Here is an 18,264-nt window from a genome sequence, read left to right on the forward strand (position 1 = left end):
TGTAATGATGTCTAATGGTACCCTAAACTTGCTAGACTAAATTCTGAGCCCTCCATATCCACTCCTCTGTGTTCTTTTCCAGGAACTTCCAACTACTGGCACTCTGGACTCTGAAATAATATTAGACAGATACTTCCTTCTCCCCTACACACATAACTTTTTCTAGGGTGGCTGCAGAGTATTCTGCAGAAGTGACAATTTTCCCAAAAATCTTTGTTCTGAAGAAAACACTTGAAGTAGAGAAATATGAAAGTTTAAAGAAAAGTCTAAGAAATAAAGAGAAAACATGAGAGAAAGATGTTCAGTGGCAAGAGGTTCTGGATGAGAAGAACTGATGAAGTGAATGGTTTTACAATGGAAGAACACCAAATGTTCTTAGAGGGAAAGGAAGAAACAGATGACATTACAGATGAAGATAAAATGTATATAAATGGGTGCAAGAAAATGAAGGAGCAACTACCTCAATGTGAACTTAAAACTATCTTTCAAATTTAATCTTCCAACTTGCACACCACACTCCAATCATATCCCAACTATTCTTTATAGACCTATACAAAGCCTTTGTTTTCATGTCTCCTTATCTTTGTTCATGTAATTCCTTGCACTTAAGATTGTCCTTCTCACCCTGACTAGTTTGACTCAGTGGATAGAGCGTTGGCCCTGTGGACTGAAAGGTCCCAGGTTCGGTTCCGGTCAAGGGCATGTACCTTGGTTGCAGGTACATCCCCGGTAGGAGGTGTGCAGGAGGCAGCTGATCGATGTTTCTCTCTCATCAATGTTTCTAACTCTCTATCCCTCTCCCTTCCTCTCTGTAAAAAAATCAAAATATATTTTTAAAAAAGATTGTCCTTCTCCACTAATCTCCACATTATTATATTTTACCTATAATTCATCTAGGTAATCTCTTCTTTGTTTTTTATAGTTTTCTGAAACAATAAGTCTTTCTGTAACTCTCTACAACCCATCATTTTCTACCTCTGTATTTACATAATATATCAATCTCCCAAGGGGAATAGCCAGGCTAATTCATCTTGTTATCCTACAGCAGTGCCATATACACAATAAAAAGACTTGATAAATAACTGTTAAATGAATTAAATTTAAGGATAAGTATATGTTAATTCCACAATTAAAGATAGCTATTTGTTAATTTAACAGCTCATATCTTAAATGTAAGTATACCCATGTCTAAGCATTGGAATAGGAGAGTACCTAATGTGAAATCCAAGCTAGTTAGTTACTAATGATTCTAGTAAATATTGATTTAACGTCCATGTAACAAATTAATATTTAGCTTTAAACAAAAGGTATAAAGATATCTAATGGCTTAATTTTTCTACAAATAGTCACAAAATGTAATACTAATTTATTAAAAATAAAACATAGTGCCATTAATATTATCCAAAAATAAAATGAATTTAAGGTTCTTCATAGAAATTTTTAAACATACCTTACATGTTATCTTAAGTCTTGTAATCCACCTATAATCCTCTCTAGAACATGGTCAGGTACTGTAAACAATTATTTTATTGTTCTCTGAATAATATATAATTTTTTTTCCCTCAGCAAGTTCAAATTAAGTAATATAATACTCATTATGGTCAGAAGGTCTAAACAATAGAACGTTTATTAGGGTGAGCAGGTCTAATACCTGAAAATATGTGTCTAAAACTGCTAGATTATCTTATAAACATTAGTGATCCAGTCTTGAACTCCTAGGCATGGGTCAGGATGAACAGAGGGAGGGGATATTTAAACTGCTTGTAATTTTGTTTCCGTCCTTCTGTAGCATAGGTCTAAGTGTCCATGTCTAGTATGTGTTCTGAATAGCAACTTAGACAACCATGATGCTTATTCTGAGGAAGGATTTATTTTCCCAAATCTCCATTTTTTCCTTGCTTTAAATTTTCAATTCCAAATTAAATATCCTGAACAATAATACTTGTTTGTTATGATATTAAACCTATAATTATGAAACTAGCCCATCATTAGTATTCTGTTACAATTTTAATATATCCTTTCTTAATATAAGATTTTACATCAAGTTTAGTCAAGTTACTTTAAATATTTAAAACTGATTAAAATTCTAAAATAATCAACAGATAAATGTGCAATATTTTGTTTTCTAAAGGAATTCCAAAAAAAGTTTATTAGAAACATTTAAAAAGTAAAAATCACTTCATAACAGTATATGTAAATCCAGAAACCAACAATTATAAACAATTAGATATTTTTTTAAAGTTGTGAATATACAAAGTGGGGCAAAAGTAGGTTTATAGTTGTGCATATGAAAAATAATACAATAATTAATAAGTAATAATGTAAGAATGAACTCTGTATTTTGCATTCTCAAAACTGTAAACCTACTTTTGCCCATCCCATAGAAGATTATGGTTATAATGGCTATATTGCAAGCATGTAATAATTTCATTTACTGGTAAAGCATAAATAATTTATATGCTATAAAATAAATACATTAAATAATATTTCTTTTAAAAACACTCCTAAGTGCCCTGAAACTTATATAAGTCATATAGGGTCAGATAGTAACAGGAAAGATTTTATGAAAGTTTGATAATTTAAAGATATCTATCCCTACCAAATCAGAAACTAAAAACTCTATGAGAGACGTAGAGCAAACAAGTAGATAAAAAGAATCACCGGTAAGATGCTAATGGTATGTTAAATTCATTTCCAGGTGAAGCCATTCCCAATAAAGTATTCCCTTCATAAACAGAAAGTGGGATTGAGAAATGATTTCTAATCTAGGAAAGAAAAATAATATTTAGTATCATTAATCTAATAAACTAGAGACATTTAAAATATATTCCACATAAACACCCCAACAAAAGATCAAAGCAATATTTACCTTGCTTATATAATTAAGGAAAGAAGTAAACATGTAATTATTATCCTAAAAACAGAAGATAAACCTACAAACAGTTATATTTACCTTTGGATAGATAAAAACAAACTGGTTATTAAAAATAATTTCTTATCCTTCTATATCTTACTAATATCCTCTAATTTAAAAAAATCATACTGAAAACTAAGATTAAATGGAGTCTTAAATTCACTATATTTTATTTCTATATATATTGTTTGCTCCACCTAGTCACAAATAGAAATACATTTTGATTTCTAAAAATAATACCTATATAAAACTTAAAATTAATGTTTAACTACTTAATGAAATTTTAAAAATCAACAAGGACAGCCCCACAGTCATCTTAAAAAACAGTTAATTATAAATCATAAATGAAAGAAAAGGAATTTATGCTTTCAGCCATAATGGAATAATAGGGACCAGATATACCTTCTCAACCTAAAAACTAAACAATGATTTTCAGACACTGGTTAGACAGCAGCTGAGAAAATAAAAATAAAAACAAAATCCAGCAAGAAAAGACCTAAAACTGCTCCAGCTTGCTGCCTGGATAGTTTTGAAGCTACTGTGTAGGAAAGGAGAAGTCAAACAGAGCTAAGTAAACTATCTAAGGCATAGGAGGGAACCTTGTTTCAGCCAAGGGCCATTTTGGATATTTATAACATCATTCGCAGGCCATACAAAATTATCAACTTAAAAATTAGCCTGCTGTATTTGGTCACACATTTAATTAACTCACCCCTAATGCCTTGGCAGGCCCAGACCAAATGATTTTGCAGGGCTTATAAGGCCCGTGGGCCAGGTGTGCCCCCCTCCTGCCTTAGACAGTTTACTCCTGTGAATGTGCTAATAATCAGTACTGAACTGAAGTCTTGAGAATAGGGCACACTCTTAAATCTTGGGATTCTAAGGCTTGGTAAAGATCTACCTAAAAAGGGCAGGCAGAACGATTTCTGGTGCTGACACATAGTTTCTTTTCTCACCAACCAAAGTTGTTTGGATGTATGGATATATATACTTTTTATCAACTTTAAAAGCTTTTAATGTCATTTTTTTCTTCAAATGACCTTGTTTAGTACAGAAGGTATTAGTTGCAGTGACTTACTAATGGTACAAAATTAGCCCTGAACTAAAAGGCTGCTTGAATCCCACCTAAAAAGTTTAAAAATAAGGACTGAGAGGATCACTTTCCAAGAAACATAACTATATTGGAGAATAAAGTTCAAGAATACAAAAAGAAATATTAATTGTATTTCAAGCAAGGCAAAATTCACAATTTTAGGTACCCAATAAAAATTAATAGATACATATAAATGTTAATGAAATAAATATTAATAAAAGGAAATAGCCCAGCTGGAGTGGCTCAGTGGTTGAGCATCAACCAATGAACCAGGAGGTCATGGTTCGATTTTTGGTTAGGACACATGCCCAGGTTGTAGGCTCAATCCCCAATTCGGTTTGCAGAAGGCAGCCGATGGATGATTCTCTCTCATCATTGATGTTTCTATCTCTCTCTCTCTCTCCCTCCCTCTCCCTTCCTCCCTGAAATAAATAAAAATATATTTTAAAAATAAATAAATAAAAGGAAACAAATCAGATATAATACACACGATAGAATTAGTAGACAATGACATTACAACATTTATATAACTAATAGAGGCCCGGTGCATGAAATTTGTGCATGGGGGGGGGGGGGGGCAGGAGTCCCCTCAGCCCAGCCTGCAACCTCTCCAATCCGGGACCCCTTGGGGGATGTCCGACTGCTGGTTTAGGCCCAATCCTAAGGTTCGGGCCTAAACCAGCAGTTGGATATCCTTCTCATAATCCAGGACCGCTGGCTCCTAACTGCTAACCTACCTGCCTGATCACCCCTAACTGGCCCCCCTGCCAGCCTGTACGCCCCTAACCACCTGTGCCAGCCGACCTGATCACCCCTAACTGCCCCCCTGCTGACCTGGTCGCCCCTCACTGCCAGCCTGGTCGCCCCACGCAGCCTGCTGCTCGGTCATTTGATCACCCCCACTAATCCCCCTGCCAGCCTGGTTGCCCCCACGCAACCTGCTGCTCAGTCGTTTGGTCGTCCCTCACTAACCCCCCTCCGGGCCTAGTCGCCCCATGCAACCTGTTCGGTTGTCCGATTGGTTGCAATGGTCACTTAAGCTTTTATATATATATTTTCAATATGTTCAAAGTTAGGGGAAATACTGAGTGTATGAATAAAGGACATGGGAAATATACATAAAAATGCAAATTGAAATTCTAGAGCTAAAAATACATTGGGTGTAAATGAGAAAAGATTGGACATTGAAAAAGAAAACTGAACTTTAAGACATAACAATAGAAATTATCAAAATGAACACAAGGGAAAAAACTAAAAAAATAAAGAAGAATAGAGCATTAGTGAGCTGTGGGGCAGATTTAAACACTAATAATGGTCAGTGAAGAAGTGAAGAGAGGGGAAAGAGAGAAAAAGTATTTGAAGGAAAAAAATGACAAAAAAAGCTTTTTAAAATTGATAAAAGTATATATCCATACATTCAAAATACTTAAATCCAAGTACAAGAAACAGAAAGTAAACTTCACTAAGATTCATCACAACCAAATTACTTAAAAACAGTGATAAAGGGCAAAAATATTAAATGTATATAGAGAAAATATCAACACTTTTCTAAAACAGGAAAGATAAAAAATATCAGGGTTAGGGGGAGGAGCCAGGAAGAGATTAACCAAAGAATATTTATGCATATATATATAACCCATGGACACAGACAATAGCAGGGGAAGGCCTTTCATGGAAGTGGAATGGATGGAAGCGGGCAAAAAGGGAGAAAATGGGAGACATCTGTAATACTGTCAACAATAAAATAAAAATTTAAAAAAATAAAAAATAACAGCAAGTTCTGGTTAGAAACAATGTAATCCAGTCAACAATTGAATAACTTCTTAAAAGTATGAAAAAAATTAACCTATCAATCTGTATTTCTATACCTGGTAAAAATAACTTAAAACATAAAAGTGAAATAAAAATGGAAACAATTCATGGACAAATTTCATGAGAGAGACAAAATTACTAGAAGAGTTCACTTAAGAAGTAACAAATATTCTGAATGGCCTTTACTCATAAAATAAAGTGAAACTATATTTAAAAACCTTCACAGAAGAAAAATGTTACAAGAAAACTCTACACCAATATTCCTCATGAACATACATGCAAAAACTATGAACATGGTTTTAGCAAATCAAACTAAGAATGCATCAAAGGGTTAATAATACTTCATGAATAACTGGGATTTACACTGGCAATGCAAGGTTGACTTAAAAATCCTGCATTAAGCATCTGCCCCCTGGTGGTCAGTGCGAGTCAGTGACTGGTTGTTCTGCCCTTCAGTTGATTTGCATATTAGCCTTTTATTATATAGGATAACAATTAAAACTCAACTAACATAACTTACCATATTAACAATATTTTTTAAAAGATCCTCTCAATAAATACAGAAAATAATTTGACAAAATAATGAGAAAAATTCTCACCAAATTAGAAGGGAGCATTTTCAACCTGAGAAAGGGTAACTACAAAACAAACCAACCAACCAACACACACAAAAAAGGCAAAACAAAACAAAATCCCTCAAAACATACTCAATGGTAAAACAGTGGGTACTTTCCCCTTAAAATTGAGAACAAAGCAAAAATGTCTGCTTTCATGATTCCTATTTAAATTGAACTGGAGGTTCTAGCCAGCACAACAGGCAAAAAAATAAAATAATATGCATCTAGGTTAGAAAAGAGAAAGTAAAAATGTCTTTAAGACACCATAAGTAAACATATTAAAAAGCCACTAAAACTAAAATGTGCAAATAGTAAGTCTGCACAAGTTAAAATAAAAAGTAACTGTACTTCCCCTAGCAATGAAGAACCAAATTAATATGCAAAAATTTCATATTTATCCAAAATTTTGAATAAAAATTGAAAATCAGAGTCTAAAAGTAAAATGGAAAAGGAAACGACTAATAGCCCAAACAAACTCTGAAAAGAACAAAGCAGCACAACTTGTACTACCTGATTTCAAAATTCAGAGTAAAGTACTAGTATTATCAATACAGTGTGGCATTAGCATGAAGATAAACAGAGCAATAAAACAGAATAGAGAATTCAGAAATAAATCAACACAGATATGGTCAGTTTATGTTTGACAAAAGTGTCAAAGCTATTTAACGGAAAAGTAATAATCTTGGATGGAACTTATTAGCCAGACATATTGGAAAAAAGTGAACTTCAACTCTTTTCTCCTATCATAGACAAAATGGTATGTGGTATATCTATTACTACTCAACAATATGCAACTGCATATAACAACATTAATAAAAGTTGACACATACAAAATTAGGCCTAGTAAAAGAAGCAAGACTCCATTCTGTACTCCATTTCAGTTACATGAATTCTATATTGTGTAACTAAAATACAATGAGAACATGTCAGTGGACACCTGGGAACGGGGAAGTAGAGAGAGAAGAAACATTTTGGTGAGATAAATATGTTAATTACTTTGTGATAAAGATCTCATAGGTGTATTTTTGTGTAAAACTCAACTTTAAGTGTATGCAACTTATTGTGCATCAATTTTACCTCATTAAATCTACTAGAGGCCCGATGCACGAAATTCATGCAAGAGTAGGCCTGCCTTGCCCTGGCTGCCAGCATTGGCTTCCCTCTGGCAACCGGGACCCAGGATTCCCTCCAGCCACTGGCAGCCACCTGGGACCCAGGCGTCCCTCGAAGGCCCGGCTTCGTCCAGAAGGTCGTCTGGTCTAATTAGCATATTACACTTTTATTATTATAGATATAAATTTTCTCTCACCATATTTGCTAATTAAAACAAAAGGATATATACATACTATAAAGACCCCAAACAAAATATTGATGAGTTGTAGTTTTTTACAAAATACTCCATAAAAAGATTTTACAAAATAGTCTTATACAAAAATTGTAAGTATATTGAACAAACTCCTATCACTGCTCATATTAGAGTAGTACAATTACTGGTAATGTTTCTTCTTTTTATATTAGTTACACTGCTACTATAATTTGTATGCTTTTGGTAGCAATTTGCTTTATTTTACTTTTGTTTTTTATTGGCACACAAATATGCATATGACCCCCCAAAAACTATCATTTCGTACCTGCACTGGAGAGCGAACTGTTACTTTCTTATTTCCTTCCACTGTGTCAATTTGACAAACAATAGATCTTTCAACTCCAGATTCTCTGTGCCTTACAGTGTACAGTCGTCGTCCCACTTTTGTTAAGGGAATTTTATCAGCAGTAGAGTGGTTAGCAGGTGCTAAATTGAATATATGTTTGAAAAGTTTTATTGTAAATCATCATATGTTAATTTTAAATAGATGTTAAGCATCAGAAACATCAGATGATTTCTTAAGGTTATGAATAAATAGTCACTCAAGTCTTTGGATTTAAGATTATACAAAGGGATTATACAAAGAGTAGTTTTTTGTATAGACATAATGTATACAACAAAGAGATACTGTAAGAAAGCACAATGCATTTCCATCACATTTATTTAAAACCTTCAAAAGACTTTATAAAAAAATTGTTTTAATTGAAAAAAAATCTCATTCAGTAGTTTAACCTAAGACAACAACACTTATGAACAAAAAAGTTTCATAAGCCTTTTCAAAATAAGTAATGAGAAGAATTTTTATAAAATGTAAGAAAGCATCTCGGATTTGCTATTATAATAACCAGAGCCTAATACCTTCAGGCAATCTTTGGCAATTACCAAGGTAGCTGCAATTTTTCCATTGTTAATTTTCTCAGCATGTGGCACTTTGTGACATGTAGGATTTGATTAAATAAAATTTTATACAAATTATCTAATATACATACATATACTGTATTGAGGGATGAATTCTTTACATTATTTACATTAATCCCCCCACATCATTACATGAAATGTTACTTCAAAAACTAATAGAGATAAAACTGACAAGAACAATTAAATGACAATGCTTGGACAACAACTGAAACCTATCCACTGTTATGCATCATTTCTTGACTAGAAGAGCACTAGTTATCAGTTTTGGTACTCCTACTCAAAGTCTAATTAATCTTTCAAATGTGCTCCACCTTCACTATTTAAATGTCAAAGTATCAGAAAGTGGTATGGGTGAGGCTTTGGGACTATTTAACTCACTGTGAGTATATCAGATATAATGATAATATTTTTTAAAAAATATGTTTTATTGATTTTTTACAGATAGGAAGGGAGAGGGATAGAGAGTTAGAAACATCGATGAGAGAGAAACATCAATCAGCTGCCTCCTGCACGCCCCCTAACGGGGATGTGCCTGCAACCAAGGTACATGCCCTTGACCGGAATCGAACCTGGAACCCTTCAGTCTGCAGGCCGACGCTCTATCCACTGAGCCAAACCAGTTAGGGCTATAGTGATAATTTAAGAATTTATTTGCTTTCACTTCTATGAAAATGCAAAACTTCTGGGAATCAGAAAGGACCAAAAAAAAAAAAAATTCCACTTCAATAAGCATAACATAAAAACCATTTACAAACCCATAACCATTAAAATGTGTTATTTCCATAAATTCAAACCTCATTTTGAATTCATTCAGCAGCACTAAGAATGAGATCTGATATTTTTCTTCCCCAAAATATAAAGCAGTAAATTACCATGCTCTAAAGAAAGCAGTGAACAAAGAAAGTTAGAATTTGGAATACAAAAATATAGTGACAATAGCAATGAAAGTCCTACAAACAAAGAAACAAAATTTCCAACCTTTTAGGAAGGAGATAAAAAACGTGTAAGATATCAGAAATGAGTAAAATGGAATATAAAATATAACTTAAAAGAAATGAAAGCCCTAGGAAGGTAATTTATCACTTACTAAGAAGAATGAAGAAAAGTTTGCTGCTTAGGCTGGTCATTGCATTGAAATGATCATTGTCTTTTGTTCGGACATAATCCATACTTAAACTTTCCTCATTTTTCAATATATATGACTTTGCCACTGGAACGTTGAGCACACTAAAAGAATCACTTGGTGAAACAGAGATGGTAAGTCCAAGAGAATTTAAAATCATAAATGGCGCTAGATCCCTCATGAAGACAGTTGAAGATCCAGTGGCAGCTTCTGTAAATGCCTAATAAGGTAGAGTTATCGTAAGTAAAATAAAATGAAATGTGGAAAACCAAATCACAAGCACAACACTAATGAACATATGACAAATAACTAAGTTAATAAAAAACTTTTATTCAAGAAAAGAGAAGGGTTTAACTCAGAGTAGTACAGCCACATTTAAAGTTTCAAATGTCTTTTCTTACCTTGACTAAATTATTTAACATTACAAGACCACATTTGGATAATGTAATGTTTAGTTGGTCTTTTGAATAGAAACTGATGACAGTTTTATATTCTGGCACTCTGTAATCTTCTTCAGTATCTGACTCAACAATAGCCTTTTTTGCTTTCTTTTTCATCTAAAATGACATGTAAATTACAGAAATATAAGGAAAATTTGTTCCTGGAAGCACAACATAACTCATTTTGCAAAGGAAAAACAAACTTTAGATAAATCCCAGTAACATTAGAGAGAGCAAAAATGTTTATCAGTTCCACTGTCTTATTGGAATTACTTGGAAATCAACCAAATAAGGTCACCTAGCACAAGAGCAGTATTAGGGGAAGAATTCTTCTCATCCTCAGTGATACTAAAATGACAAGCACATTTTAGAAGAGGTAAAAAAACAAACCAAAATTACTAAATGCATGTGGCATCAGAATGAAAATAAAAGGCACATACTTCATAGCAAATGAAAATTTAGAGAAAAGTTATTTAGTCTATTGGTCATGCTATAAAGAAAGAACAGAAAATCAGGGACTTAAAAAGTCCAACAATAGTTGCAGAACAGTGCCACTAGAACCCAGAACTCATGAGAAACAATAACATCTACCTCTTTTTAGGATTCACAGATCCAGGGCCCATGTATATTCCAACCTAAAATCACCAAATAAGTTCTTTTATCTACTAGTAAATCCTTTGTCTGAAATATGTGGAAAATCAAATGCAGTGATCCAATACCAAAAGCTGGACATGCCAAGCTGGTCACCTTTGTTGTTACTTTAATTGACTTTAAACCACTGAAAATCTGTCTTCAGGTTGACTGAATTATCATTAGGGAGGAAACGTGCCAGTTATTTCATAGTCTCCTGCTTCAGAAGCACAGTTTTATCATCTAAAGGTCCTGATTCTTATGATTACGTAAACTCAATTATTTTAAACATATTTCAAACAAATAATATGTTTTCTTATATATACATATCCTTCAGAGACAAAGGAAACACGGGTTAAACAGCAACCTACAAGAGGCTAGCAGCATTTTAATATGAGTAGGGCCTCTGCAGCCAGATTCGCACTCCACTTTAAAGGCATTACTTTAGTGAAGCCCTTTCTAGTCTCAGTCCTTTCACATGTTACAATGAAGTTAGAAATTGTACAGTCTTCAGACACTTGTTGTAAGAGTGAAAGCAAAAGTACATCACTTAGATGTCTAGTACATAATAAATATTACATAATTATTTGTATTTGAAAAAGCACAGGAGGGCACTGGCCTTGGGTTTGAAAATTACATGCACAGGTCAAACAGGGAAGCATACAGCAAGGCTAATAATGAAAAATGTTGAACTTTGTTGAGATTGAAATTGGTATGTTTGGTATGGTGTAGATACCCTCAATTTTAAAATAATTTTTTGACTTCAAATATACCTTGATTCCAAGATTCCATGGTCTAAATTCCTCAGTCTGGTCAATTTCTAAAGGTTCAAGCAAAGGTTCCCATACACCAAACATTTCATTGTAATAATGCACCTATAATGAGAATTTTTAATTTTTTTAATAAGGCATTCTGGAATTTGCTGAAATGATCTTCCATGTTGTTTAATACTACCATTCCTTTAGGCTGTGCTATTTCTCCTATATAAAAACCATGCCACTCATGAGTTTCCTACATTCACTCCCTCAGCACTTTCCTCACCTGTTTTACATAATAATTTAGCTTCCATATTTAATCCTGATAAAACTCTCTCTTAATCATGTTTCCTTAACTTCCAGGCCAGGCTAAACATAAAAGACTGTGTTCCTCTATCATATATTATTGAAATTTTTTAACATGTCTGTCTGCCTCCACTGATTTTTCGAAAACAAGTAACACAAGATTCAATGAGTGTTTATTTATTTGAATTCTTTGAACCTTCTGGACATTCTAGATTAAATCCTCTGGAAAGTATACAAAACTCTAGCCAAAATTTGAACAGCTATAATCTAGTCAGTCATATCTACCTCTATTAATATATAACTGTATTAATACAAATAATATAGCAGCTTATAAATCTCCATATTTTTTTGATAAGGGTAGATTATCAGATTAGTTTCCACTAGACAAACTCGATTAATAATTTAAACCAAATTAGCTTTGGGGATGATTCTATATAGATAAATTCTGAAGCAAAATGTACATTGGTTCAAAGCAAATTTTTTATATAAAGTACAAAAAATTTAAAGATCTTAGTGGATTCTCACTACAGTGTAAAGGATTATGCATTATATAAAAGTATAAGACATCACCTAATTCTTTATATTACTCTTTTAGAAGAGATTCAGAAATAGTTTATTTTTCTTTTAAAGGAAGAAAGGTATTCCATTAAATTCCTAAAAACAAGAATTTTGAATCTAATCAACAACAATCTATTAATGTATCGTGTTTAAATTGATCAAATCAACTGAAATATAAACTTAGTGTGGACATGTGGTCTAAAGTTAAAGTACAATAGGCCCTCAAATAACATTTTGTTCAACAATGTTTTGTTACAACACTGATGAGATGTTGTAGGATTTTAACTCTTTTTCATATCAATTAGCTACAGTAAAACTGGTTTTATGTCCTTTTGCTTAAAATGGCAAAACCTATCAATGACACTAAATGAGGACTTACTGTATACATAAAACTTTATCAAAGGCATAAATCTGTAAACTTTCTTCCAAAAGGTTTCTGAGCCAACATCATATTTACAATATGCTTAAATATTTAAAGATTCTAAAAATATTCCATATGTATCATTATTTGTTATAAAATCTAGAAAAAATACTATATTTACTTACTTCTAGCTCAAGCTGACAGTGGAGATTTATGAGGGAACTCCAGTTTTTGCCTTCCCCTGAAAAACATGATTTTGCCAAAAGCATAGGCACTGTTCTATGACCAACCCCAGCCTCAAGAACTATAAAAATAGAATCAATGTTCATTTTTATTATCTCTCCTTTGGGTACCAATTCAGTTGTGGGAGCTATGTTTTTCACTTCATTTGGTTCTTCAAGAAACCACATTTTTAAAGTCTTTGTATCCTTCTTTTCCCATAAATGTGCTGTAGAAGAAGCAGTTTCTTGTGGGATGGTTTCCTTAGTTGTGTAAAGTGCTGCAGTTACGGTAATCACAGTATTTATGATAACTGGTGAAACCTAAGGAAAAAAATTTAAACTAATAAAAAATCTACTTATGCAGCTTTTAAAAATACATACTTCAAGGACATTTAAATATATTTGCTGAAGAATCATAATTAATGTTGAAATAATAGTATTATTACCATGAAACTGCAAATATAATTCCCTGCACAGGAGGGGTCCCTCAGCCTGGCCTGTGGAGATTGGGCTGAAACCGGCTCTCTGTCATCCCCAAGGGGTCCTGGATTACAAGAGGGTGCAGTCCAGGCCAAGGGACACCACTGGTGCACAATTGGGGCCAGAGAGGGACTGTGGGAGGTTCCAGGGCATGTCCGGCCCATCTTGAGCAGTCCTGATCAGGGCCTATCAGGGCCAGCCAGCTGGGGAGGGACCGTAGGAGGGCTCCAGGGCATGACCAGCCAGTCTCACCCAGTCCCGATTGGCTGGACCCCAGCAGCAAGCTAACTTACCGGTCTAAACATCTGCCCCCTGGTGGTCAGTGCACGTCAAAGCGAGTGGTCGAATAGTCGGAGGAACAATTACCACATTAGGCTTTTATATATAGAGATTTTTAAAACATAGCTTCTTTTTTGCTTACTTAACAATTAAAAGAATTGCTGTAATAACTGTTTATTTCTAGTTTATTAATTTTTTTAAAAGTTCAATAAAGATCTAAATGACTGACATTTTAACTTACCTTTAGTGTCAGCGATTTTAGTGATATATCAATCACTTGTGGATCTTTGCCTGTCTGAGTAGCTTGATAGAACAAGTCACAGGGCTGCAAAACCTATGAGAAAAATCAGTAACACTAAATTACCATTGTTCTTAAAATAGTTTTATTTAAAGGCTTTCCTAGTAATAGCTAACTATATTAAATAGACAAGTTATTCAAAACTGTTGAAAAATAAGTGACTCAATAACACACTTCTTACTTCTCTTTACTTACTCATTATAATATCAAGTATTAATATGAGCAGTATTAATAAAACAATATGTAGGACTTCTTGAATATTCTTAACTATAGAAATATATAAAATGTGTATTATATATTTCATTTTACTTACTAGAACAAAAATTTTATCATGGCATCTTTTCCATTATAAAATTACAATGAAATAAATTAATCTATACAGAAAAAGCTATAAAAGATGAGATGTAAAAATTATAAATACATTAGATTTATTAATAATTCTTAATGCAATTATAAATTAGCTGAGTTTTTCTTAACTGTGGTAAGCAGGATTCTACCCTCTAGCACCCAGTCACCATATTCCTTTCAAACACAAAATATATTCACCTCCTCCTAAGGTTCCTAACAGTCTCATTCCATTATAGCTCAAAGTCCAAAATCACATTTTCTAAGTCTGTATCTCATCATACCTCTATCTCATCTATAGCTCTCATTGATTAAAAAATCCAAAATCTCATCTATTTCTTACCAGCTCAAAGTCTAAAACTAAATCAGCTCCAGGTCCTGATGAAATTCCTGGGTATAATCTATTAAGTGTAGCTGCTAGGGCACAATTTCTCTCCCTTTATGGAATTGTGAAACTAAGATGAGTTATCTGCCCCCACCATTCCTAACACAGAATGGTGGGACAGACATAGGATAACAATTACAGACATTCCCAATCAAGTTGGAAAAATGGAAGGTAAAAAGGAGTCACTTGTCCAAAGCAGTTCTGAAATCCAGCCAAGTAAATATGTTTCTTGATTAGGTTTCAAAGCCTAATAACAATTATCTGTGGCTCTCAGCTCCACCCTGAGTCATTCTTCCTTCTTTATAAAAGGTAGCAGAAATACACAGCTGAGTAGTTGCTTTTTTATCCTCCTGCTTCCTGCCAGTAGAATGTTGGGGGTTCAAGACACCATTTTTCAAAGCTTTCTGGGACTACATATAAAGCCATCCCTATAGTTTCCAATAATATGTCTTTTACCTTCTTTCTGAGTCCTCGTTAGCAGTGTCCTCAAAGACCATGTTTCTACCAAAAGTCTGATCAACACAAGTTAGGCTTTCTCTATCATTCTATTCAAAATTCCTCCAGATTCTGCATACTACCCAGTTCCAAAGATGCTCCCTCATTTAAATAATTGCTACATCTTATTTCTGGTAAAAAAAAAAAAAAAATCTGTATACTTTCTCTAACCGGTTTGGCTCAGTGGATATAGAGTGTCGGCCTGCAGACTGAAAGGTTCCAGGTTTGATTCCGGTCAAGGGCATGTACCTTGGTTGCGGGCACATCCCCAGTGGGGAGTGTGCAGGAGGCAGCTGATTGATGTTTCTCTCTCATCGGTGTTTCTAACTCTCTATCCCTCTCCCTTCCTCTCTGTAAAAAATCAATAAAATATATATTTTTTAAAAAAATCTGTATTCTTCTATTACTGAGTAACAAAGTACCATAAACATAGTGGCTTAAAACAATACTAATTTATTTTTCCTCATTTTCATGGGTCAGGAATCTTGCTGAAATCAGTTATCAGCCGGTTGCATCTTTATCTTGAGGCTTGACTTGAAAAGATCTGCTCCCAGGCTCATTCAGGCTGTCAGTAGAATTCATTTCTTTGTGGCCCTAAAACTGAGATCTCCATTGGCTTGTGCTGTCAGCCAGAGACTGCTTTTGACACCTACTAGTAAGTTGCTCATAGGTTCTTGCCATGCAGCTTTCCACACAGTATGGCAGCTTACTTCTTCAATGCCAGGATTTTAAAAATTAGGTTAGGCCCATCCAGAATCTCTCTTTAGATAACCCAATTAACTGATTAGTAACCTAATTATATTCACTGATCCTTTCTACACTCAAAGGGAGCAGACTACACTGGGCACATGCAACAGGAGGTAGAAATCTTCAGGGCCATTTTAGAATTCTGCTTATATTAAAAGTGAAAAATAAATCAGAACAAATATGATAACCAAATTCATTCTCCATAAAATCACATTAAAATTCACTATTGTTCTAATAAATCAACAAGAGCAACTAGTACATGACTTACATATTCAATATATTATTTCTTGAAACTTCAGGGATAGGAAATTATAACCATATTACAATACATAATCCACAACTTCCAACATAAAATTTGTGTTATATCTTCATCTTAGGGAAGGCAAAAAACAAAACCAAAAAGTACTATTATAAATACATAAAAAAGTTTCTAACTCCCTTCCCAAAATAAGTATGAACGTTTGTTTTGTTCCTTATCCAACTCCTTTATTTTCAAGTCTAATTAAGTTCCCTAGGATTAAAAATGCAGCTGATCGTCTGGCCGGTGTGGCTCTTTGGTTGAGCATCAACCTATGAACCAGGAGGTCATGGTTCGATTCCATGCCCGGGCTGCAGGATTGATCCCCAGTAGGGGGTGTGCAGGAGGCAACCAACTGATGATTCTCTCTCATCACTGATGTTTCTGTCTCTCCCTTTCTCTTCATCTCTCTGAAGTCAATAAAAATGTATTTTTTTAAATGCAGCTGATCCAACATGTTAGTGACAAAACTACACTAGAGTCAAGTTGTATACAATACAGTCTATTCAGATCAACTGAAGATGTAGAAACATTATCTTAAAATGGAATTATTTCCCTAGTAGTAGTATTTTATTGTCTCCAACTACATCCATTGTAATTTTAGTGTTACTTTAATTTTTTTTCCTTTCTACTCTAATTCTCACCATACAGCTCCTGTATTATGATTTTCACTATTAATGCATTATTTCCCTGCTGCTATTGCTTCCCCTTCAAAGAAGCAATCTTGGGCTATCCAACATCTATAGAAGCCTATAAGAGCACACTATACATTCCCTACTTTACTAACACTATCTTGGTGGTGGGAAGACTGCCCCAAGTTGAGAACCACAGAATAACGAGAAAAAGTCAGAGTATGTAAGTGTAGATGTTGGTAGGTGAGTAGATATGGGGTGGGAACTTGTGCTCTCTGGAACCCAGGTTCTCTGCACATGTTATATCTTCATCCTGAAACACATTCCCATGACTCCTGTTTCAGTTCTGCTGGCTAATACCTACTCATCTTTCAGGCACTGGCATAAAAGTCACTTCACCTGATAAGCCTCCCCTATTTACACTTCTCCATAGAAATCACATACAGACTCAACAAAGAAAATTATCATCTAAAGATCCTGGATTTTGAGCTGAGACTGTAACCCTTGAGGTGGAGGTGAGAAAAGACAAGCATGGATTATCAGTATGGACAAAGGAATAAAATATTTAGTGAACTGTGGGAAGAACCTCTGGCTGTCTTGATATCTGTTCTTTTTTTTTCCCACAGTAATTAATACAAGATTTATCTGGGCACAAAATAACGCAAAAAAAAAAAAAAAAAAAGGAGGAGGAGGAGGAGGAGGAGGAGGAGAAGAAGGAGAAAGGAAGAAGAAGGAGGAGGAAGAAGGAGAAGAAGAACACATTCTCCAGCTGTTTTTGCAGATAAGTATGATCACCTAGCTACATTCATGCCAAATGATGTGAGTAGAATAGAAGAAATATATAAAATGTCTAAGTATTCACCTAAAAGGGAATCAGTATGCCCTCAGTTTTCTATATCCTCTCTTTTCTTAGTGATGAGCCATCAGCCTTGCAAACTAGAGAATTACAGCTTACATTTCTATGTTGATAATTTTTAGAATATTTATGCTTCTATTATTCCTATAAAAGACTAAACATTTTTATAAGTGTTTTATAAGAGTACTAGGAGTCAGATAGTTAACTTGAAAAGATGTCTCTGAAGAAATAAATTTTAATCAGTTATGAAGAGGAGGAAAGTCATGAAGTTGCTAGAGTAATATACAAATGGGAAGTATTTCAAAGCAAATGGCTAACGTTCAAATACATTGCAT

General features: G+C 34.0%; 1 protein-coding gene across 3 annotated transcripts in view; it reads right to left on the minus strand.

Annotated features, from left to right (window-relative positions):
• The window catches only part of VPS13A (vacuolar protein sorting 13 homolog A), a 187,140-nt gene that overhangs the window by 62,635 nt on the left and 106,241 nt on the right, over positions 1-18,264 (minus strand). For all 3 annotated transcript variants that reach the window (XM_070431462.1, XM_070431464.1, XM_070431465.1), the window contains exons 40-46: positions 14,115-14,207; positions 13,079-13,435; positions 11,687-11,788; positions 10,245-10,400; positions 9,808-10,063; positions 8,068-8,228; positions 2,662-2,765 (exon numbers count right to left, since the gene is read on the minus strand). In XM_070431462.1, the coding sequence (XP_070287563.1) occupies positions 2,662-2,765; positions 8,068-8,228; positions 9,808-10,063; positions 10,245-10,400; positions 11,687-11,788; positions 13,079-13,435; positions 14,115-14,207 (1,229 nt within the window). The remainder of the gene's footprint in view (positions 1-2,661; positions 2,766-8,067; positions 8,229-9,807; positions 10,064-10,244; positions 10,401-11,686; positions 11,789-13,078; positions 13,436-14,114; positions 14,208-18,264) is intronic.

This window comes from Myotis yumanensis, unplaced genomic scaffold (genome assembly GCF_028538775.1).
Source record: "Myotis yumanensis isolate MYYU_CA2020_CCGP unplaced genomic scaffold, mMyoYum1.0.hap1 SCAF_12, whole genome shotgun sequence".
In the NCBI taxonomy this organism is placed as follows: domain Eukaryota; kingdom Metazoa; phylum Chordata; class Mammalia; order Chiroptera; family Vespertilionidae; genus Myotis; species Myotis yumanensis.